The following is a 25096-nucleotide window of genomic DNA, read 5'->3' as shown; positions in this document are numbered from 1 at the left end:
CTGGGTGACAGAGCAAGACTCCATCTCAAAACAAAAACAAAAACAAAACAAAACAAACGAAACACAGAAACTGAGGGCTGATGCTTTTAAGAGCCTTGACCAAGTTCATTCTTCTAATAAACATAACCCCAGACCCCATATTTAATCTATTCTACCTTACACTTGAATATGGGCATTTGCTGGTTATTAGTTATGTGGGAAGACAAACATTAAATTAATAAAACATAATTTATAGTGGAAAAAAATCTGACACTTATGGGGCTTATGCTCTCATTCTAAATCACCAATCATGTGCCTTTTGGCAAATCAATTTTCTGAAGTCTCAGATTCCTTGTCTATAAAATGAGAAATTAGCCGGGCGTGGTGGCTCATGCCTGTAAACCCAGCACTTTGGGAGGCCGAGGCGGGTGGATCACCTGAGGTCGGGAGTTCAAGAACAGCCTGACCAACATGGAGAAACCCCGTCTCTACTAAAAATACAAAATTATCCGGGGTGATGGCACATGCCTGTAATCCCAGCTACTCAGGAGGCTGAGGCAGGAGAATCGCTTGAACCCGGGAGGCAGAGGTTGCAGTGAGCTGAGATCGCGCCATTGCACTCCAGCCTGGGCAAAAAGAGCAAAACTCCATCTCTAAATAAATAAATAAATAAATAAATAAATAAATAAATATAAAATAAAATGAAATGAGAAATTGATTATGATCTCTTGAGTAACTGCCACTCTGCGATGCTATGGGAAGTACACACATTGAACAAGTTGCATATTTATATTAAATGCCATTTGTTTATATTGAACAAATTTGGTATTTATACCCAATGCATTTAATGGCATAAATGTGAATGACAAAGAAACTCAGGAAGGCAAGACATAGAGGAAGGCCACTGGCTTTTCAGAAACCACTCAGCCTGTGAGCTCACTTCCCTTTTATAAAAAAAAGCTTTTGCTTTTAAGGCGTCCAGATAAAGGTCACGGTCCCAGAGCGGAGGCTATGTGAGTCTAAGCTGTTACCTCAGTAATGGGAGTGTGGCTGAAACTCAACACCTTCTGGTCATTCATGGCCAAAGCCTCTTGGGGTGGGGGAGAGGGGGCACCTTGTATGCGTGAGATGAAACAGGATACCAAGATCCCCTTAATTCCACTCAGAGTAGAGGAAAGGAAGTGTTGCCAAAAGGAACATGTTTTTCTAAATTGAAGAGTTGGAAGTTTGAAGGTCAAAGTCAGAATATTAGAACAGAGAGCCATGCATGTATTATCTAATACAATTTTCTCATTTTATAAATTATATAAATGAGGAAACTGAGACGCAGCAAAGTTCTAGGATACAACCTAACCTGTGTTAGAAGAAGGATGAGAGTGAGGCTTAGGCTGGGAGTTGCGATGGTCTGTAAATGTGAGGATAAGGAACATGCCATTCACTGTTGTGTTCCACCTCCTAGTCCAGTGCCTGGTGCAAAGTAGGGGCTTCATAAACATTGGTCACAGGCCTGATGAAGGGACTGATTTGAGTGAATGAATCCATGGATGATGCATCTGTACTTTGTGTTCCCTGTTAGTCAGATGGACTCGGACATGCTCCATTTCAGGTCTATCTCATCTGAGATATTATTAGAGGTTTCTCTTTATGTGCCATGACTGAGTAGCGTTTTCTTCCACTGAAGTATTGCTTCCTCTTTGTTGATGTCACAGGACAAACATCAGAACACTTACAGGATGTGTGTAGTGTGGCATGACAGAGAACTTTGGTTTCCTTTAATGTGACTGTAGACCTGGCAGTGTTACTATAAGAATCATTGGCAATCAGACACCCGGGTGTGCTGAGCTAGCACTCAGTGGGGGCGGCCACTGCTCATGTGATTGTGGAGTAGACAGTTGGAAGAAGTACCCAGTCCATTTGGAGAGTTAAAACTGTGCCTAACAGAGGTGTCCTCTGACTTTTCTTCTGCAAGCTCCATGTTTTCACATCTTCCCTTTGACTGTGTCCTGCTGCTGCTGCTGCTGCTACTTACAAGTAAGTCTCGGCATGGATATTTACAATGAGATAATGGTGCTGTACAGAGGACAAGGGAGAGATACAAGGATGGTCATTGTAATGTTGTTTGTAATAGCAAAAGCTTGGAAGCAACCTAAATGTCCGTCAATGAGGGAGTGGGTAAATAAATGTGATATAATCATGATACAAACAGTGAGTCTGATGAAACATACTGGTATAGAATGTCTCAAAATTATAATGTTATTAAAGAAAAAAAGTTGCAGAATAATGCATATATTAGGCTTCTATTTGTGTGTGTGCATTGTCTGGGAGCAGGAATATGTGGACATTTCTTAATGTATAGGCTCTAGGAAAAGGAACAAGTGAATGGTAAAGAGTTGGGAGAGTATGGCATATTTTTCTTTTCTTTTCTTTTTTTTTTTTTAAATTGGGATGGAGTCTCACTCTATTGCCCAGGCTGGAGTGCAGTGGTGGTGCCATTTCGGCTTACTGCAATCTCCACCTCCCAGGTTCAAGCAATTCTCCTGCCTCAGGCACCCGAGTAGCTGGGATCACAGGCGTGCACCACCACGCCCAGCTAATGTTTTTAATTTTTAGTAGAGACAGGGTTTTACCATGTTGGCCAGGCTGGTCTCAAACCCATGGCCTCAAGTAATCTGCCCATCTCGGCCTCCCAAAGTGCTGGGATTACAGGCGTGACCCACCACGCGCCCAGCCACTTTTTCATACACCTTTGATAGTGTTTGAATGTTTTTACTGTAGTTGAGTCATATGAAAACAAAGGGAATATAAAAAATCAAAAGAAAATATATAATGAATGTTTTATCATATGTAAAATATATATAGTTTTTTTAATGGAATTAACTTTGTCATTTGAGGAAAATGGTGAGACAAGTCTCAATCATTTTAGATTTATTTGCCAAAGTTAAGGAGGCACCTGGGAGACAGGTCTATGACTTTCTCAGAAGATGATTTTGAGGGCTCCAGATTTAAAGGGGACAAGGTGGGATATTGAGAAGCACTCAGTTTTCACATAAAAAAGGGGAGGCAGAGGAAAAATACGGGGAGCCTGCATTTTACATTAGATAACACAGACAAAACGGGGTAGGGAAACAATCAGATAACGCATTTGTGTCTGGCCAGGGTGACCGCGCCGGTAGAGATGAGCTATCAATCTGCATTGCACAGCTGACCAGGAATTTCCTTGTGGGCAAAATATGGGGGAGGCATGCAGCCTTTCATCCTGTAGCCATCTTATTCAGGAATCAAAAGGAGGAGGCAGGTTTCTGTGACCCAGTTCCCAGCTTGACTTTTCCCTTTGGCTAAATGAGTTTGGGGTCCCAAAATTTAATTTCTTTTCACAACTTTAAATCTTAAAACAACTCCATGAGTAGTTTCAAATACACAAGATTCTTACTTAACCAAGGGTTTTTATTTACTGTGCACTTGCTGCTTAAAAAGAGAAGTATGTTAGGAGAGCCTCCCTTTGCTGATGAACAAACAAGTAGCCCAGAAAGGCGGGCCATTTCCTGGCTGACCATGACCAATTTTCTGATTGTCTGTTTCCATCAGCCCTGTTCTCCCGTGTTCACAGAATTGGGCCACAATTCTCTCCTAGGGCAGTGTTTCTGAAAGTGAGATTCTTGGACCAGCCACTTCAGCAACACTTGAGAACTTGTCAGAAATAAAAGTTCTCAGGCTCCACCACAGGCCAACTGAGTCGGGAACTCTAGCAGTTGAGCCCAGCAATCTGTGTTTTCACAAGGCTTCCCAGTGATTCTGATGGCCTTCACATCTGAGAAGCATTGTCACAGCGAATCATCCTCCAAACAGGACTGCAGCTTCCTCTTTATTCTGTAAGGCGTGGCTTGCAGTTTTCCTGAAATGGAGTAACCTCACTCACTGCCTGAGTCTTGGCTCTCCTTCTGTCTCTATTCAGGGTCCTCAGAAGTGGAATACATAGCGGAGGTGGGTCAGAATGCCTATCTTCCCTGCTCCTACATCCCAGCCGCCCCAGGGAACCTCGTGCCCGTATGCTGGGGCAAAGGAGCCTGTCCTGTGTTTGAATGTGGCAATGTGGTGCTCAGGACTGATGAAAGGGATGTGAATTATCGGACATCCAGCAGATACTGGCTAAATGGGAATTTCCACAAAGGAGATGTGTCCCTGACCATAGAGAATGTGACTCTAGCAGACAGTGGGATCTACTGCTGCCGGATCCAAATCCCAGGCATAATGAATGATGAAAAATTTAACCTGAAGTTGGTCATCAAACCAGGTGAGTGGACCTTTGCATGCCTTCTTTATGAATAAGATTTGTCTGTGGATCATATTAAAGGTACTGATTGTTCTCACCTCTGACTTCCCTAATTATAGCCCTGGAGGAGGGCCCCAAGACCTAAAGTTTAACAGGCCCCATCGGTGATGCTCAGTGATATTTAACACCTTCTCTCTGTTTTAAAACTCATGGGTGTGCCTGGGCGCGGTGGCTCACACCTCTAATCCCAGCACTTTGGGAGGCTGAGGCCGGTGGATCACGAGGTCAGGAATTCGAGACCAGCCTGGCCAACATAGTGAAACCTTGTCTCCACTAAAAATACAAAAAATTAGCCGGGCATGGTGATGAGAGCCTGTAATTCTAGCTACTCGGGGGGCTGAAGCAGGAGAATCACTTGAACCTGGGAGTCGGAGGTTGCAGTAAGCCAAGATCTCGCCATTGCACTCCAGCCTGGCTGACAAGAGTGAAACTCTGTCTCAAAAAAAGAAAAGAAAAGAAAAGCCAAAACTCATGGGTGACATGAATAGATGGGAAGAAAGGCCTAGATCAGTGGTTAGAGACCCTGACTCTCATTAGAATCACATAGAGAGTTTTTAAACAACTATAGATGCCAGGTACAGTGGCTCATGCCTATAACCCCAATACTTTGAGAGGCTGAAACAGGAGGATCACTTGAGGCCAGGAGTTTGAGACCAGCCTGGCCAATATAGTGTGGCTACCCCTATCTCTTAAAAAGCAGAAGAAAAACCCCACTACCAAAAACCAGAGAAATCAGCATCTCTGGAGGTAGATGCTAAGCATTAGCTTTTTACAGAGTCTACCTCAGGTGATTTTACCCCAGGTGCAGCCAGCATGGTGAACTGCTGGGTTATGCATGTATGCTGGGAGGTGAACAGACTTAAGATTTCTATAACATGTACTTTGTGCCCAGATAGAGCTCAGTTTAAATCTAACTCTGCCTCTTACTAGTTATATAATCCCGAGCAAGTTATTGAAACGCTGTGACCTCCTCCTCTATAAAATATGACAATAATACCTATCATGTGGGCCATTAGAAGGATTTTATGTGATAATATTTTATTAAAAGCCTTTATAGGTTGGGCATCCCAAATCTGAAAATCTAAAACCTAAAATGCACCAAAATCTGAAATGCTCTAAAATCCAAAACTTTTTGGACACTGACATGACATTCAAAGGAAATGCTCATTGGAGCATTCTGCTCATTGGAGCATAAGTATAGTGCAGATACTAAAAAATAAAAAAATAAAAAAATGGCTGGGTGTGGTGGTTCATGCCTATAATCCCAGCACTTTGGGAGGCTGAGGTGGGTGGATCACCTGAGGTCGGGAGTTCGAGACCAGTCTGACCAACATGGAGAAACCCTGTCTCTACTAAAAATACAAAATTAGCCGGGTGTGGTGGCACATGCCTGTAGTCCCAGCTACTCAGGAGGCTGAGGCAGGAGAATTGCTTGAACCTGGGAGGCGGAGGTTGCAGTGACCCGAGATCATGCCATTGCACTCCAGCCTGGGCAACAAGAGCAAAACTCCGTTTCAAAAAAAAAAAAAAAAATTCAAAATCTAAAACATTTCTGATCTCAAGCATTTCAGATAAGGAGTCTTCAACCTGTAATTATGGCCATTTGTGTGGCTGTTAGTTCCGCTATTAATAATCAGAATGTAACAATGATGACTGCATCTTACCTTTGTCAAACATTTGAAGTGTGTGATACACTCTCAACATAGGTATCCAGGCAGGTTTGGAAGCTGAGGGTGTATTTCTCTTTCTTAATTGTCTTTCGCATTTTTTTCTTGCTGCCCCTTTGATTCCCTGAAATAAGCTTTCTGCTCTCAGATAATTTTCATCCTTATGTTGTTTCTGACATTAGCCAAGGTCACCCCTGCACCGACTCTGCAGAGAGACTTTACTGCAACCTTTCCAAGGATGCTTACCACCAGGGGACATGGCCCAGGTAACTATGCATGGGGCAGAGGAGGGAATCTTTAGCTGGCTCTGAATTCAGAGGATTTTGAATGTGGGAAAAAAAGATAAGAAAACAGTGTGAGAGTGGAGGCATGGATGTCTCTGTGCAGCTGAAATAGTGTTTGAAAAGAGGGAAGTGGTGGAGACACACCTGTGCTGGGAAAAAGATGCTCTGGTTTAGGATTATTTTGCTTAAATTTTAACTTGAAAAAAAGTTAATAAACTTTATAGTCTTTAATTTTACTTAAATATTAACTAAATTGAATGAAATGCTCATTACTTTGTCCACATTTTCTGATTGACCCTGGACTGGTGGTGTTTCGTCATGAACTGGTGCCAGTCTGTGTTTGGGAACTGACACATTGGATTAGGTGATTTCTAGGATGCCTTCTAGCTAGAATAAAGCCCATCAGCTTCCCTGGATTCCAGCCACAGAAGGAGTAGTTAAATTCTTCATGTAATTCAGCAAGGATGTACTCAGAGTGCTCCAGAAGAGAACATTGGGCATAAAGCAGAAGTCAGGTCACATTGATCATGAAGGTTAATTTTAAGTTATTTCTTGTCAGTGTCCTGGTCTCTTCTAATCTCTGTGGAGCTCCATTTTTTTTTTCTTCTGTAAAATGAGGTTAATAGGTGAGTCCCACCTCATAATGTCATAAATCTCATAAATCACACCTTATGGGCTTTAAATAAGAAAATGTCTAAAACGTTTATCCCAATGTCTGACCACAATTTGTACATGTTAGCTGTTGTCGTTAATATTATAAGATCAGGAGGCAGAGTGAGATTGTGGTTAAAGTACTTCAGTGACAGGTGGAAGTACTTCAGTGACAGCTCTGTGACCTCAGTCAAGTTACTCAAATTCTCTGAAGCTCAGTTTGCTCATCTCTACAATGAGGATAATTCCAGTGCCCATGTCATGAGGTCGTTGTAATGTATAAACATGATAATGTATGTAAAATGCTCAGCATAGTACCTGGCCCATAAAAAGCACTCAACTGTTTATTATTACTATAGTTACTAGTTTTAGCTCTCCAAAGGTTCAGTCTTTGGTTAGTCTTTAGTGATTGGTAGCCAACATCTTTTATGCAATTAGAGAGGAAACTAAATATGGTGGGGACAGATGATCATCCACATTGTGGGCTAATAAAGTTATACCAGATAGTTATTGTATGCCATTGTTATATTTTAAAGAATCTTAGAACCATAGTGCTAGAAGGGACTTCAAGGTCATTTAGTCTCACTTTCCCATCCTTTGCTTCAGTACATTTTTTTTTTTTTTTAATTGAGACGGAGTCTTGCTCAGTCACCCAGACTGGAGTGCAGTGGCACAATCTCGGCTCCCTGCAAGTTCCGCCTCCTGGGTTCACGCCATTCTCCTGCCTCAGCCTCCCGAGTAGCTGGGACTACAGACACCCGCCACCAAGCCCAGCTAATTTTTTTTTGTGTGTGTGTTTTTAGTAGAGACAGCGTTTCACCATGTTAGCCAGGATGGTCTCCATCTCCTGACCTCGTGATCCACCCGCCTCGGCCTCCCAAAGTGCTGGGATTACAGGCGTGAGCCACCGCGCCCGGCCAGTACTTTTTACTACATCACCATTGTGTGGGCATTTGCTGTAGATGGAGTTCACTCCCTGTCGAGGTGGTGCATTTCCTTATACTTGCCTCTACCACAGACAGAAGTCTTCTTTCCTTTAGTTTTTCTTTCCTTTTTTTTTCTGAGATGGAGTCTCACTGTCTCACCCAGGCTGGAGTGCAGTGACACGATCTTGGCTCACTGCAAGCTCTGCCTCCCAGGTTCATGCCATTCTCCTGCCTCAGCCTCCCAAGTAGCTGAGATTACAGATGCACGCCACCACGCCCCGATAATTTTTGTATTTTTATTAGAGACGCGGTTTCACCAAGGTGGCCATGCTGGTCTCGAACTCCTAACCTCAGGTGATCCCTCTGCCTCGGCCTCCCAAAGTGCTGGGATTACAGGTGTGAGCCACCACGCCCAGCCTTCCCTTTAGTTTTTGCTTGTTAGTTCCTTCCCTCTAGGGCAACAAAAATGGGAATATAGGAATAATACCTTGACTCTCTGAGCTTCTCAAGGGCCTGACTGAGAAAAAATATTGAAACAACCAAAAATAGGTCAGTAGCTCCTAAATAGGAAAATAAAAAATTGAAATGAATGAATATTTAATGGTTTGTCTATAATATGTAACATTATGCAAATTGGCTGCTGGCAAACCAACTCTAAAATGTGGGATGTGGGAGCATTTAATATAAAAATGAGGCTGGGCACAGTGGCTTACACCTGTAACCCTAGCACTATGGGAGGCCAAGGCAGGCAGATCACTGGAGCTCAGGAGTTCAAGACCAGCCTGGGCAACATGGCAAAACCCCATCTCTACTAAGAATACAAAAAATCAGGCTGAGTGCAGTGGCTCACACCTGTAATCCCAGCACTTTGGGAGGCCAAGGCAGATGGATCACCTGAGGTCAGGAGTTTAAGCCAGCCTGGCCAACATGGTGAAACCCCTGTCTGTACTAAAAATAAAAAAATTGGCTGGGCATGGTGGTGCATGCCTATAATTCCAGCTACTCAGGAGGCTGAGGCAGAAGAATTGTCTGAGCCCAGGAGCAGTGAGCCGAGATCTCACCACTGTCCTGAAGCCTGGAAAACAGAGCGAGATTCCATCTCAAAAAAAAAAAAAAAAATAGCTGGGCATGGTGGCATGTGCCTGTAGTGCCAGCTACTTGGCGGGGCTGAGGCAGGAAGATTGCTTGAACTCAGGAGGCTGAGGATTCACTGAGCCGAGTTGGTGCCACTGTACTCCAAACCTGGGCAACAGAGCGAGACTCTTTCTCAGAAAAAAAAAAAAAATGGAGTAGAGCCTTTAAAAGTAAGAGATCCATGGGCCTGGAATTTGAACACAGAACAAATGCAACTTGTCTTCTACCTGAAGGAGTAAGGACTGGGTCACAGGTGAGTCCTCAGCTCTAGAGTAGATCTGCTTTAAATCCTAGCTTTCCCAATTAATAGCTGTGTGATCTTGGGCAAAGTGGCTCTCTCAGACTCAGTATCTTCATCTGAAAAATGGGGAAAATAGTAGTACCTACTTATTGTGGTTGAGGATTAAATGAGATTGTATGTATACGGTGCTAAGCACCATGTCTGGCACCTAATAAGTGCCAAATAGATGGTAACTACTAAATTTATACACTGTTAAGGCCATCACATCTCACCTCCACTGCCACCTGCCCCACCAGGCAAATCTTGGTTTCTCCAGAAAGAACATTGCCACTCCCTTCAACTGTCCCATCCATCTTGGTTGGTGGCCAAATCTGTGTGAAAAAAAGCTGTAATGACACAACGGTGCTTGATTTTACTGATTATTTTCATAGCAAAATGAAGTTTTTAAAAAGTTAGTTTTACCATTTTTATCAAGAAAAATAATTATAAGGAGGCCGAAACTGGATTTACGTTTGAAAATCTTATGTGCACCTAAGATTCATGTTTACTTAGCAGTTGTACTGATGAGGGTTTTTTTTGTTTTTTTTTTTGTTTTTTTTTGATACAGAGTCTTGCTCTGTCACCAGGCTGGAGTGCAATGGTGTGATCTTGGCTCACTGCAACCTCCACCTCCTGGGTTCAAGCGATTCCACTGCCTCAGCCTCCTGAGTAGCTGGGACTACAGGCGTACACCACCACGCCTGGCTAATTTTTTGTATTTTAGTAGAGACGGGGTTTCACCATATTGGCCAGGATGGTCTCGATCTCCTGACCTCGTGATCCGCCTGCCCTTGGCCTCCCAAAGTGCTGGGATTACAGGCATGAGCCACCTCGCCAAGCCTGCGGTTTTTATACTTTAAATTTTTTTCTGGTAATTAGGGCAAAAGTAAGTGGAACATAATCTTTTTTTCTTCAATAATTTTAGGCTGAGGCTATGCCTTTACAATATTTAAACTATAGTTTGTTAAACCAGCATTTAGTCAAACCCTTTATACACATTAAGGCTTCCAGAAGGTGACAGTGACATTTAAGAAGTTTCAACATCTCTGACTCAGCCATAAAAATGAGCAAGCATGCTTAGTTTCCCAAAAACTGGCAATGTACTTATTTTTAGAATTCAATGTTCGTGAGGTCAGGGCCTGTGCCCCTCTTGTTCCCTGCTCTGTCCCCTGTGCCTAGAGTAAGGGCATAGTGCATATTCATGGAATGGATCAGGAGATGAAGAAATAAACAAATGAACAGGAATGAAAGATGGTGAGCGGGTGGCTGGGCAACATGACTCTCTTCATAATGACAGCACTGAGGTAAAGGCTAGTGAAGGCAGTATAATTAAGAATGTGCATTTAAGGCTATGCAGACCTAAATTGGAAGGCCATTTTGTCATTTGCTAAGTCATGTGACCTTGCGTTAGTCACTTCACTTCCCTAATTTTCAGTTTCTTTATCTGTGCAATGGGACTAACAGTCTCTACTTTAGAAGAGTAGTTCTAAAGTAAGTGCTTCTAAGTATCTCTAAAATGAGCTCCTTCACTGAAAGAGTTTATTTAGCGCAAGGCCTGGCTCCTATTATATCGTGGCCACACTGATTATTTTCATTTGTAGGCAACCCTGTCTCCCTTCTCATGAGTAAATGCAAAACTTATTTAAGAAAATGGAGGCTGGGCACGGCACGGTGGCTCACGCCTGTAATCCCAGCACTTTGTGAGGCCGAGGCGGGTGGATCACTTGAGGTCAGGAGTTTGAGACCAGCCTGGCCAACATGGCGAAACCCTGTCTCTACTAAAAATACAAAAATTAGCTGTGTGTGGTGGTGCGCCCCTGTAGTCCCAGCTACCAGGGAGGCTGAGGCAGGAGAATCGCTTGAACTCAGGAGGCGGAGGTTGCAGTGAGCCGAGATCATGCCACTGCACTCCAGCCTGGGTGATAGAGTGAGATTCTGTCTCACAAAAAGAAAAAAAAGAAAAAGAAAATGGAGATTGCAGTGAGTTGAGATTGTGCCACTGCACTCCAGCCTGGGCAACAGAGTGAGACTCTGTCTCAAAAAAAAAAGAAGGAAATGAATTTTTGTTGTCTTTTAAAATCTAATTAGAATATAATGCCTGAGGCCAAGCCTGGTCATTCACACCTGTAATCCCAGCACTTTGGGAGGCTGATGTGGGCAGATCACCTGAGGTCAGGAGTTCATAACCAGCCTGGCCAACATGGCCTCATCTCTACTAAAAATACAAAAATTAGCTGGGCATGGTGGTGCATGCATGTAGTCCCAGCTACTTGGGAGGATGAGGGATGAGAATTGTTTGAACCAGGGAGGCAGAGGTTGCAGTGAGCTGAGATCATGCCACTGCACTCCAGCCTGGGTGACAGAGTGAAATTCTGTCTCTAAATAAATAAATAAATAAATAAATAAATAAATAAATAATATCTGAGTCTTATCAATATTGCTAGATTTTTGTAGAACTCATTAGGGTCCTGTGAAAAAAACAAAGCACATATTTAATGTAGGACTTCCTGGCAGAAGTCTCTATTTCATAAAACAGTACGGTTCATTATCTAGATGAAAAAATGTGGCCATCCTAAAGTTGATTCCTGGGTGTTCAGTAAATTTTGTCTCTCCATTAATTATTGTGACAAGTATGGAGTTGAATTCATTTCAAATAGGATTATAGGCGTCATTAGGATTTTTTAAAAACTTAGATAAAAGAAAACATTCTTAAGTATACTGTTGGCTATTTTTCCTTTCTCTCTTTCTCTCTCTTTGTATAGCAGAGACACAGACACTGGGGAGCCTCCCTGATATAAATCTAACAGTAAGTAACTTTTTTTATGAGCTATGTTGTGCTGAACTTGGAGGGGAAAAGTATGGCTTTAGACTTCCTTCATGCTCACCTTGTCCTTGGGGTAAAAAGCCTTAAGTTCCCTTAGCTTCAGATTCCTGGGCTGTAACATGTTGATGATGACAGTTCTAACCTCATAGGCCTGTTGTAATAAAGGACTGAGGTGATGCGTGTAAAGTGCCTGGCATATAGTAAGAGCTTGAAAACCACAAAGAAGAAACATTAGCATGTTGTCCCTCTTATTCTTCAATTTCACAACTGTCTACCCTGCGGAAGGTTCAAAGATTCTTCATCTCCCTAGAATACCATTCTTCTTGCTTCCATTGCAACCCTAATGGGAAAGAGTATTTAAATTTATCTCTTTAAATATGACAAGACACCAGTCAGGAATATTCAAAGCGAAGAGGTTTTTTTTTTTAGACAGAATTTCGCTCTTGTTGCCCAGGCTGGAGTGCAATGGTGTGATCTTGGCTCACCTCAACCTCCGCCTCCCGGATTCAAGCGATTCTCCTGCCTCAGCCTTCTGAGTAGCTGGGATTACAGGCATGAGCCACCACACCTGGCTAATTTTTTTATTTTTAGTAGAGACAGAGTTTCACCACATTAGCCAGGCTGATCTTGAACTCCTGACCTCAGGTGATCTACCCGCCTTGGCCTCCCAAAGTGCTGGGATTGCAGGCGTGAGCCATGGAGCCTGGCCTAATTTTGTATTTTTAGTAAAGACAGGGTTTCTCCATGTTGGTCAGGCTGGTCTTGAACTCCTGACCTCAGGTGATCCTCCCGACTTGGCCTCCTAAAGTGCTGGGATTACAGGCATGAGCCATGGCGCCCAGCCGATTTTATGTATTTAACTATAAATAAAGCCATACCTTAATTAACCTCAATTTTACTGTCCCTGCTACCTTCTTAGAATAAAAGAAAAACTGGCTGGGCGCAGTGGCTCACGTCTGTAATCCCAGCACTTTGGGAGGCTGAATAGGGTGGATCACCTGTCAGGAGTTTGAGACCAGCTTGGCCAACATGGTGAAACCCCATCTCTACTAAAAATACAAAAATTTAGCCAGGCGTGGTGGTGTGTGCCTGTGTAGTCTCAGCGACTCGGGAGGCTGAGACAGGAGAATTGCTTGAATCCAGGAGGTGGAGGTTGCAGTGAGCTGAGGTCGCGCCACTGCACACCAGCCTGGGCAACAAGAGCGAAACTCCCTCATAAAAGAAAAACCACTAGAAGGCAAGCTTGCAGCAATGACTTAAAAATTCTTTGAGGAGGCCGGGCACAGTGTCTCGTGCCTGTAATCCCAGCACTTTAGGAGGCTAAGTTGGAAGGATTGCTTGAGACCAGGAGTTTTTGACTAGCCTGGGCCACATAGTGACACCTTGTCTCTACAAAAAATATTTTTTAAAATTTGGCCAGGCATGGTGCTGCAAACCTGTAGTTCCAGCTACTTGGGAAGCTGAGGCAGGAGGATCACTCAAGCCCAGGAGGTTGAGGCTACAATGAGCTGTGATCATGCCCCTGCACTCCATCCTAGGTGACAGGGCAAGGCCTTGCCTCAAAAAAAAAAAAAAAAAAAGTACTTGAGGACATATCCAGGAGCCTACATTTATTTGACTCAGTTTCTTGCTTGTGTATTCACAACTGATGCTCAGCATCTTGTATTTGCTCCTTCTCTCTTTGCAATCGAACAGTGCTTTTTAAGGACTTGTATGTGCCCATAATGCTTAATGCACAATATCTTGCATATAGGACTCCTGTTATTGCAGGAGTAATGTGTATTGAATCAATTTGTAAATGTATATTGAATAAATGGAAGATTTAACTTCCTTAAATTCATTGTTTTAAAAATGCTTATAATTATTTGTGTGTGTGTGTGTGTGTGTGTGTGTGTGTGTGTTTTGCATAAATGGGGTCTCAATATGTTGTCCAGGCTGGTCTCTAACTCCTGGTCTCAAGTGATCGTCCCATCTCAGCTTCCCAAAGTGCTGGGATTATAGGTGTGAGCCTGGCCTATAATTATTATTTATTTATTAATTTATTTTTTTATTTTTGAGATGGAGTTTTGCTCTTGTCGCCCAGGCTGGAGTGCAATGGTGCAATCTTGGCTCACTGCAACCTCTGCCTCCCGGGTTCAAGCGATTGTCCTGCCTCAGCCTCCCAAGTAGCTGGGATTATAGGTGCCCACCACCATACCTGGCTAATTTTTGTATTTTTAGTAGAGATGGGGTTTCACCATGTTGGCCAGGCTGGTCTTGAACTCCTGACCTCGTGATCTGCCCGCCTTGGCCTCCCAAAGTGCTGGGATTACAGGCGTGAGCCACCACGCCTGGCCTAATCATTGTTTTTAAAGAGAGAAAAAGAGAGAACCCATAGACTGAAATTTTAGAAACAGGATTTATTTTGTGTGGCTCTCAGTTATCAGAAAATCAAGTTAACTAGAGCAATAGCAATAATAGCTACGATTGATTGAACATTTATTATGTACCAGGCCCTGTACTAAGCATTTTATATTTTCTCTCACTTAGTTTTCCTGATAACTCTACAGGATTACTCAGCCCTTAGTGGCAGAGCTGGGAATTTTTTTTTTTTTTTTAGATGGAGTCTCGCTCTGTTGCCCAGGTTGGCGTGCAGTGGCATGATCTCAACTCGAGTACTCCAGTCTTCGCCTCCTGGGTTTAAGTGATTCTCCTGCCTCAGCCTCCCCACTAGCTAGGATTACAGGCATGTGTCACCACGCCTGGCTAAGTTTTGTATTTTTAGTAAAGACAGGGTTTCACCATGTTGTCCAGGCTGGTCTCAAACTCCTGATGTCAGGTGAGTCCGCCTGCCTAGGCCTCCCAAAGTGCTGAGATTACAGGCATTAGCCACCGTGCCCGGCCTCAGAGCTGGGATTTGAATCCATGACCTTCTGGCTGTAAAGTCTTGGCTATTGAATCACTGTCTTTTTGTGAAAAATAGAACTTTCATAGCAAGACACTAAACTACTCTAAAACTCTCTGGGGAATCTTAGGGGATCTTGGACTAGCAAGACTCCACTCTAAAGCCAATTTTTGCAGGGGCAGGGAAAGGGTCTTAAGAGCTCCTTCTCTACCCATAACACAGAAGGGCACATTTTGTTTCCTTGCTAACTCCAAAGGTTAAGGGAGTCCCTTTCTTGGATTGGCTTGAGTGTTGGCTACAAGGTGACAGATCAAAAGTGATTTCAAGGACTCTGCCATCCTTTGATGTTGTAAAAGGGATGGTCCAATTCACAAATCTTGAAACTGATTACACAAGCGATTTCTAGCTGTTTTCTGCTTAAGTCCTGTTTGTGTTTCCATAGCAAATATCCACATTGGCCAATGAGTTATGGGACTCTGGATTGGCCAATGAGTTACGGGACCCTGGAGCAACCATCAGAATAGGCATCTACATCGGAGCAGGGATCTCTGCTGGCCTGGCTCTGGCTCTTATCTTCGGCGCTTTAATTTTCAAATGTAAGTGTTTTTGTTTCTCTCTCCCTCTGATAACAAATTATTAAATGAGAACCAACAAAAACCTAGATAGAAATGCAAATTCATGTTTATACCCAAAGATGATTAGACTAAATACCCTTTTGTCCATTTAACAATAATGGCTAATTTTTATTTAATATTTATTGTGTGTCAGGCAGGCACTGCGTTAAATGTTCTACATACATTTTATCATCATTGCTGTCTTATGAGATAAGGAATAGTACCATCCCCATTTTACAGTGAAGGGAAGTCGAGCTTAGAGTCAGCTGCCTTCCCAAGGTTTCAACATCAGTACCTGGCAGAACCGGAATTCAAATCCAGGCAGGCTGATTCCAGTAAACTCATTTCTTTAATTCATGAATATGTCTAGGTTTGTTAGGAAACACAACAACAAAAAACATTTCCTTCTGTGCACTTTTCTGTTATTGGTTTCTCAGGCATACCTCTTTGGGAGTAGACTGCAAGTCCTTTTAACGCTGGGTCATGATTGGTGTTACAGAATGTTTTCCTCCATCATGGTACTTAGCACATAGCTTTTTCTAAGTTACTTATCCTTTTTTTTTTTTTTAAACAAACAAACAAACAAAAACAAACAAACAAAAAACAGGCCCGGCACGGTGTCTCATGCCTGTAATCCCAGCACTTTGGGAAGCTGAGGGGGGTGGATCATTTGAGGTCAAGAGTTCGAGACCAGCTTGGCCAACATGGTGAGACCCCATCTCTACTAAAAATACAAAATTAGCCGGGTGTGGTGGCCCCTTCCTGTAATCCCAGCTACTCAGGAAGCTGAGGCAGGGGAATCACTTGAATCTGGTAGGTGGAGGTTGCAGTGAGCTCAGATCATGCCACTGCACTCCAGCCTGGGTGACAGAGTGAGACTGTCTTAAAAAAAAAAAGTAATAAAATATAAATAAGTAAGCAAATAAATAAATAAATAAGTACAATGGCCAGGCTCAGTGGCTCATGCCTATAATTTCAACACTCTCGGAAGCTGAGGTGAGAGGATCAGTTGAGCCCAGAGTTTGAGACCAAGACCAGCGTGGGCAGGAAAGCAGGATCCTGCCTCTACAAAGTAATAACAATAATAATGAGCTGAGCATGGTGGCACACACTTGTAGTCCCATCTACTCAGGAGGCTGAGGTGGGAGGATCACTTGAGCCCAGGAGGCTGCAGTGAGCTGTGATTGCATCACTGCACTCCAGCCTGGGCAACAGAGTAAGACAGTCTCCAAAAAAAAAAAAAAGTATGTTCAAGTTGATAATTTTGATGGAGAATTACAGTAGGAAGCCATCATCACAATCAAGAGCTAAATACTTCCATTACCCCAAAAACCTTGCACACTGTTTTTTTTTTTTTTTTTTTTTGGAGACGGAGGCTGGAGTGCAGTGGCAAGATCTCAGCTCACTGCAACCTCCACCTCCGGGGTTCAAGTGTTTCTCCTGACTCAGCTTCCAGAGTAGCTGGGACTACAGGCATGTACCACCACACCCGGCTAATTTTTATATTTTTAGTAGAGACGCGGTTTCACCATGTTGGCCAAGATGTTCTCGATCTCCTGACCTTGTGATCCGTCCGCCTCGAGCTCCCAAAGTGTTGGGATTACAGGCATGAGCCACTGCGCCCAGCCACTCACACACTTTTATAATTGTGTCTATTTTATTTTCTTTTAGGGCAGAAACCAAGTCCTTATGCCCCAGAGTGTAATACGACATAGCAGCCTTTCTTACTAATACACAAACAGGGACTGTGTGTGTAGAGTGAGCAATCACCTCAGATTGGCTCAAGACTAAAGGGTGTTCCTAAGATACATGGAACTTCTAGGGCTAAAAGTGGAACAGTCCAAGAAAAACAGGGATGAGTTGGTCACCCCACTAACTGTGGACTGAAGCTGCCAAGTGCTTTACGTGCATTAAATTCTTGTAACTACCCTATGAGGTAGGTACTAATATGTTTCTTTTTTGTTTTGTTTTTTTGTTTGTTTTTTTTTTTTGGAGATGGAGTCTGGCTCTGTCGCCCAGGCTGGAGTGCAGTGGCTCGATGTCTGCTCACTGCAAGCTCCGCCTCCCGGGTTCACACCATTCTCCTGCCTCAGCCTCCCGAATAGCTGGGACTACAGGCGCCCGCCACCACGCCCGGCTAATTTTTTTGTATTTTTAGTAGAGACAGGGTTTCACTGTGTTAGCCAGGATGGTCTCGATCTCCTGACCTCGTGATCCGCCTGCCTCGGCCTTCCAAAGTGCTGGGATTACAGGCGTGAGCCACCGCGCCCGGCCGGTACTAATATGTTTCTAATGGAGAATCAGCATCCTAAAAGGTTAGGTCACTTGCCTGCATTTACACAGTTAATTGATAGATATAGGATTTGAAACCAGTACTGTCCTGCTCCTCATCATTATGGCTTCTGCCGTTATTGTTAAATGGATTGTTCAGAAAAAGACACTACCCCACCGACACTTACCTGGGTTTATTCAGAGATAGCCATGGAATTTTTGAATTGATCACATGAATATACATATATATATATATATATGTATATATATAAAAAACAGGCCCATGCCTGTAATCCCAGCTACTCAGGAGAATGAAGCAGGAGGATCACTTGAGCCCAGGAGTTTGAGGCTGTGAACTATGTTCTTGCTGCTGCATTCTAGCCTGGGTGACACAGGGAGACTCTGTCTCAGAGAAAAACAACAACAAAAGATTCCTGCAGTCTTCCTCCAACATATATCTAAAGTCTTTTCATTATTCTGCATCTCTTTTGGCCATTCCTTACTCCAAGGCACCATTATCTCTACTTAATTTGTCTTCTCATTTCTTTATTCCTCCTTCAAATCCAATATGAAAACCCAAATCAATGTCTGAGCACAATGGCTCACGCCTATAATCCTAACACTTTGGGAGGCCAAGACAGGAGAGTCACTTGAGGCCAGGAGTTTGAGACCAGCCTGGGCAACATATCGAGATTCACCCAGGCTGGAGTACAGTGGTGTGATCACGGCTCACTGCAACCTCCACCTCCCGAGTTCAAGCAACTCTCCTGCCTCAGCCTCCAAGTAGCTAGGACCATGGGCATGTGCCAGCATACCTGGCTAGTTTTTGTATTTTTAGTAGAGATGAGGTTTCGCCCTGTTGCCCAGGCTGGTCTCGAACTCCCAAGCTCAAGAAATTCGCCTGCCTTGCCTCCCAAAGTGCTAGGATTACAGGCGTGAGCCACTGCATCCAGCCCAAAAACATTTAAAAAAATTATCCAGCTGTGGTAGTGTGCACCTATAGTTCTAGCTACTCGGAAGCTGAGACAGGTAGATCCCTTGAGCCCAGGAGTTCAAAGTTGCCACTGCATTTCAGCCTGGCCAACAGAGCAAGACCCTGTCTCCAAAAAAAAAAAAAAAAAAAAAAGAAAAATTTTAAGTTTCAAATTTTTGAAACTGCATCCCCAGAAGACACCTTGAAAGACCTTGGTCCAGAGGTACCCAGTAATCCCACACCTGGATTCCTGACCCACAACACAGAAATGGTGAGATAACCAAGTTGTTTTCAGCGGCTAAAAGAAACCCAAAACAAATAAGGATCACATCTCTGCCCTTCAAGGAAATCTAAGGTTTCCTACAGGTCTTAGAATAAAATCCAGACTCCTGATTATGGCTGGAAAGGTCTTATTGGACCTAGCCCCAGCCTACCTTTCAGACCTTATCTTGGGCCGCTCCCTTAATCCAGCCATGTTTTCAGTTTCAGGCACTCAGCAAGATCTTTACAAGGGGTTTCCTCGTCCTGGAATGCTCCTTCTGGCTCTTTACTTGGCTGACTCATTTCAGAAACCAGCTTAAAGGTCATCTCTGAGGGTCCTTCCCTGACCACTCTCTCTATTATCTGTTTCAATATGATGTTGGTTTCCTTTATAATACATCATAATTTGAAATTATTTTGTTTTCCTATTTACTATTTCCTTTTTGTTGTTGTTTTTTTTGAGACGGAGTTTCGCTCTAGTTGCCCAGGCTGGAGTGCGATGGCGCAATCTTGGCTCATTGCAACCTCCGTCTCCCGGGCTCATGCGATTCTCCTGCCTCAGCCTCCCGAGTAGCTGGGATTACAGGCATGGGCCACCATATCCAGCTAATTTTGTACTTTTAGTAGAGATGGGGTTTCTCCGTGTTGGTCAGGCCAGTCTTGGGTCTGGGGTACTGTTTTCTTTTATTTCTTTGGTCTCCCGCAGGAGAGCGCAAGCTTCATGAAATTAGGGCTGACAATTCACTTTTATGTTCCTGTGTTCTTGTGCCAAGCAAACTGCCAGACACATAGTAGAGGCCTCATAATATTTGTTAAATAAGAAAAATGCACCTTTATTATTATTTTCTAGCACAGTCCATATAATTATCTAAGGCACACGTTGAGAGTTTCATTTAACTCAATCTAAGGTGAGACCAGATTTCCCTAAACAATGCGTGCTTCCGGTGAGCCTATTTGATTTCTTGTCTCATTTATTTTATGAAGGCATCTTTATTGGCTTTTCTTTCCCCCTTTACCTAGGGTATTCTCATAGCAAAGAGAAGATACAGAATTTAAGGTAAGAATAATAGAATGGGGTTGGGAAAAGGTGAGAATCTTGGAAGTCCCTACTCTAACATGTCCGATCTTTACTCTGAGAAGTCTTGTCCTGGGGCTTTGAGATCTGAGTTTATACTTCCTTCTTTCTCTAGGTCTAGTTATAAAGTGAAAATGTAACATATGCTGCTGTGTGTACTTCCTGACACCTCTAGCTTCTTTAGTTCTAAAGTTAAGGTATAGAATTTATCACCCTAATAATACAACATGCTTATTCATCTCGATATTCATGGTTTTTCCAGTGAACTGAAACGTCAATGGATTGAGCTCCTATTATATCCAGGGTCTGGGCTGAACTTAGGCGTTACAGAAGTGAGCAAGAAACCCAGTATCTGTTCTCAACATTTCTGTAAATCAGCCCAGGCATTTTCAACTTTGGTTTCCTATTAGAATCACCTGGGCATTGAAGTGTACTAATGCAGGGCCAACCCCAGAGCAACTGAATCAGAATCTCTGGGGATGAAGCCTAAGCATAGAAATTGTTCTAAAAGCTCTCCAGGTGATTCTAGTGAACAGTCAGGGCTAAGAACTGCTAGTCTATTATAGACTCCTGTCTTGACTTTCGTTCCTGATTATGCACACACACACATCCATTTCAAATAGGTATGGCTTACATAACTTACTAGATTTTAAACTTTTAGTGATGTTTGGCACATGAATGGAATGCAATATATTTGGATTACAAAAATGATTCTGGGCTAGGTGCTGTGGCTTACGCCTATAAGCCCAGCACTTTGGGAGGCTGAGGTGGGAGGAACACATGAGCTCAGGAGTTGGAGACCAGCCTGGGCAACATAATGAAACCTCTTCTCTACAAAAAATAGGTGGAAGGATTGCTTGAGCCCAGGAGATGAAGGCTGCAATGAGCCGTGATTGTGCCACTGCACTCCCACCTGGGTGACAGAGAAAGACCCAGCATCAAACAAAACAAAACAAAAACCTCTGTCCATTGAATGCTATCTAAAGCATTAATTTTTTTTTTTTTTTTTGAGATGGAGTCTGGCTCTGTCACCCAGGCTGGAGTGCAGTGGCACAATCTCAGCTCACTGTAACCTCTGCCTCCCGGGTTCAAGCAATTCTCTGCATCAGCCTCCCAAGTAGCTGGGATTACAGATGCATGCCACCACACTGGCTAATTTTTTGTATCTTTAGTAGAGACGGGGTTTCACTATGTTGGCCAGGCTGGTCTCGAACTCCTGACCTCGTGATCCGCCAGCCTCAGCCTCCCAAAGTGCTGGGATTACAGGCGTGAGCTACGGCACCCAGCCCATTTTTAAAAAATCTAAATGTGTACATAATTGCAGACATCTTGACACTTCACCTAAACTTCAGCCTGCACCTCCTAGAAATAAAGATATTCTCTTAGCTATCACAATGCTGTTGTTATATCTAAGAAAATTAAAATTAATGGACATTTTCTCAATTGTTTCCCCATAGTATTTTATTGCTATTTCTTAGCTTTTCCCCTTGTTCAGCATCTGATCAAAGATCATGCACTATATTTAGTTGCTGTCTCTTTGGGAAAGGCTATTCTCTTAACTCTATTCCATGTTACCTGGGAAATGCTTAACTCAACTGCAACCCTTTATTTCCACAGCCTCATCTCTTTGGCCAACCTCCCTCCCTCAGGTTTGGCAAATGCAGTAGCAGAGGGAATTCGCTCAGAAGAAAACATCTATACCATTGAGGAGAACGTATATGAAGTGGAGGCGCCCAATGAGTATTATTGCTATGTCAGCAACGGGCAGCAACCCTCACAACCTTTGGGTTGTCGCTTTGCAATGCCATAGATCCAACCACCTTATTTTTGAGCTTGGTGTTGTCTTTTTCAGAAACTATGAGCTGTGTCAGCTGACTGTTTTTGGAGGTTCTGTCCACTGCTATGGAACAGTTTTCCCATTTTCAGAAGATAATGACTCACATGGGAATTGAACTGGGAACTGCACCGAACTTAAACAGGCATGTCATTGCCTCTGTATTTAAGCCAACAGAGTTACCCAACCCAGAGACTGTTAATCATGGATGTTAGAGCTCAAACGGGCTTTTATATACACTAGGAATTGTTGACGTGGGGGTCTCTGGAGCTCCAGGAAATTCAGGCACATCATATGTCCATGAAACTTCAGATAAACTAGGGAAAACTAGGTGCTGAGGTGAAAGCATAACTTTTTTGGCACAGAAAGTCTAAAGGGGCCACTGATTTTCAAGGAGATCTGTATTCCTTTTTTGTTTTTTGTTTTTGAGACGGAGTCTTGCTCTGTTGCCCAGGCTGGAGTGCAATGGCACAATCTTGGCTCACTGCAACCTCCGCCTCCTGGGTTCAAGCGATTCTCCTGCCTCAGCCTCCCGAGTGGCTGGGATTACAAGCATGCACCACCATGCGCAACTAATTTTTTGTGTTTTTAGTAGAGACAGGGTTTCACCATGTTGTCCAGGGTGGTCTCGAACTCCTGACCTCATGATTCGCCCGCCTCGCCTCCCAAAGCACCGGGATTACAGGCCTGAGCCACTGCATCCAGCCGGTGATCCTTAAAAGATTAAGAGATGACTGGACCAGGTCTACCTTGATCTTGAAGATTTCCTTGGAATGTTGAGGTTTAGGCTTATTTGAGCACTACCTGTCCAACTGTCAGTGCCAGTGCACAGACCTTCTTTTGCCTCCCTTATGAAGACTGCCCTGCAGGGCTGAGATGTGGCAGGAGCTCCCGGGGAAAAAGGAAGTGCATTCAATTGGTGCGTATTGGCCAAGTTTTGCTTGTTGTGTGCTTGAAAGAAAATATTTCTGACCAACTTCTGTATTCGTGGACCAAACTGAAGCTATATTTTTCACAGAAGAAGAAGCAGTGACGGGGACACAAATTCTGTTGCCTGGTGGAAAGAAGTCAAAGGACTTCAGCAATCTACATTGCCAGCGCCGGATCTTTTGACACAGAGTGGTCCCTAAACTTAAACTTCAAGATGGTATAGACTTGGTCTTCTTGCTTATTATTGCCCCCAGTGCCTAGCACAATTCTGACACACAATTGGAACTTACTAAAAATTTTTTTTACTGTTTTTTGTTTGTTTGTTTGTTTTTTTGAGATAGAATCTCACTGTGTCACCCAGGCTGGAGTGCAGTGGCATGATCTTCACTCGCTGCAGCCTTGACCTCCTGGGCACAATTCACCCTTCTGCCTCAGCCTCCCCAGTAGCTGGGACTATAGCCATGCACCACCACGCCAGGCTAATTTGCATAGTTTTAGTAGAGACAAGGTTTCACCATGTTGGCTAGGCTGGTCTCAAACTCCTGGGCTCAAGCAATCCCCCCTGCCTCGACTTCCCAAAGTGCTGGGATTTTAGGCGTAAGCCATTGTGCCCGGCCTAAATATTTTCGGAGTGAAAAAATTAAATAATCATAAAGGTAGCTTTCTGGAAGACTTCCATTAGACAGCTCAGAGAGAGTGTGACTCTGCAAGTTCACTTCTTAGAGAACTCACAAATACCCAGAAGCTCCCATATTCACTCTTCTGTTTGTTTTGAGACAGAGTCTCACTCTGTCGCCCAGGCTGGAGTGCAGTGGCACAATCTCGGCATCACAACCTGTGCCTCCTGGGTTCAAGCGATTCTCCTGCCTCAGCCTCCCGAGTAGCTGGGACTACAGGCGTGCACCACCACACCCAGCTAATTTTTGTATTTTTAGTAGAAACAGGGTTTCACTATGTTGGCCAGGCTAGTCTCAAACTCCTGACTGCATGATCCACCCGCCTCAACCTCCCAAAATGCTGGGATTACAGGTGTGACCCACTGTGCCCAGCCCCATATTAACTCTTATCCAGGACAAAGTGGCTTTTGTTTCTCAACATTGTTCAGCTCAGGACTTTGTTGGGGTCTTACTCTTTTGTCTATTTCCCTCTTTCTGCTGAGCCATCCTCAGCACATAGGAATGAATTAACAATATGGGCCTATCACCACCTAAAAACTGCTCCTCCCCAGGTGATGACTAAGCTGTGATTGTGTTGCATGCAGAAGATGTTGGCCAGCAAGGCTGTAGCCAGCCTGCTTGTTTCTAGAAGTCTTTCTGACAGTCTTGTGTGAGTTAGAGTATTGGGCTGCATCTAGTTTCGGGAGGGACCGGCATTCTGTAGGGAGATACGTAAGGGAGATCATTTTGCAAACTTAATTGTAGGGAGCAGTTCTCATACAGGCTAAAAAATTAATCTTAAATGTCTTTTTTAATTTTTTGACATAGAGTCTTGCTCTGTCGCCCAGGCTGGAGTGCAATGGTACAATCTCGGCTCACTGCAACCTCCACCTCCTGAGTTCAAGTGATTCTCTTACCAAAGCCTCCCAAATAGCTGGGATTACAGGTCACATCACCACACTCGGCTAATTTTTTGTATTTTTAGTAGAGATGAGGTTTTGCCCTATTGACCAGGCTGGTCTTGAACTCCTGACCTCAGGTGATCCACTCACCTCGGCCTCCCAAAGTGCTGGGATTACAGGCGTTGAGTTATAGTGCCCAGCCCATAAGTGTCTTAATGCCATGAAATCCTAGTGAGAAGAAACTTCAGGACACATTTGAAGCAGATCAATGGTCCCCCTCAAAAGACATTCTTATCCTACCAAAATCTTTAAATAAGGGTATGTGTACAAGGCTGATCATTGCAATGGTGTTTGCGGAGATTTTTACAATCAATAAGGGAATTGTTGATTACAGTGTTATGTCAATACACTCGTGCAAGTAAAAAGAATTAGGTGGTTTTATCATTAAGCTTTTTTGCTAACTCAACAAATACTTACTAAGTGCTTACTGTGTGCCAGGCACTTTGTTTGGTGCTGGGAGCACAGAAGGGGACCAAATAGACACATTCCCAGCTCCATTCCTTGGAACTCCTAGTTGATCTGACAGGAAGGAGGACTCATGTCCTTTCATTCATTCGGTGA

General features: G+C 43.5%; 1 protein-coding gene across 2 annotated transcripts; it reads left to right on the top strand.

The window, feature by feature from the left end:
* Positions 1–1793: 1793 nt before the first annotated feature.
* Positions 1794–25060, top strand: HAVCR2 (hepatitis A virus cellular receptor 2). 2 transcript variants are annotated; one of them, XM_032158483.2, is made up of 7 exons: positions 1794–2010; positions 3932–4270; positions 6159–6242; positions 12017–12057; positions 15402–15555; positions 20099–20135; positions 21771–25060. In XM_032158483.2, the coding sequence occupies exons 1-7, from the start codon at positions 1953–1955 to the stop codon at positions 21961–21963; spliced, it is 906 nt and encodes a 301-aa protein (XP_032014374.1). In that variant the 5' UTR covers positions 1794–1952; the 3' UTR covers positions 21964–25060. The 2 variants fall into 2 exon arrangements, with proteins under 2 accessions (XP_032014374.1, XP_032014373.1); XM_032158482.2 differs by having other exon boundaries at positions 12014–12057.
* The last annotated feature ends 36 nt before the right edge of the window (positions 25061–25096 follow it).

Source organism: Hylobates moloch, unplaced genomic scaffold (assembly GCF_009828535.3).
Source record: "Hylobates moloch isolate HMO894 unplaced genomic scaffold, HMol_V3 SCAFFOLD_6, whole genome shotgun sequence".
NCBI lineage: Eukaryota > Metazoa > Chordata > Mammalia > Primates > Hylobatidae > Hylobates > Hylobates moloch.
This window is presented reverse-complemented; position numbering and strand designations above follow the sequence as displayed.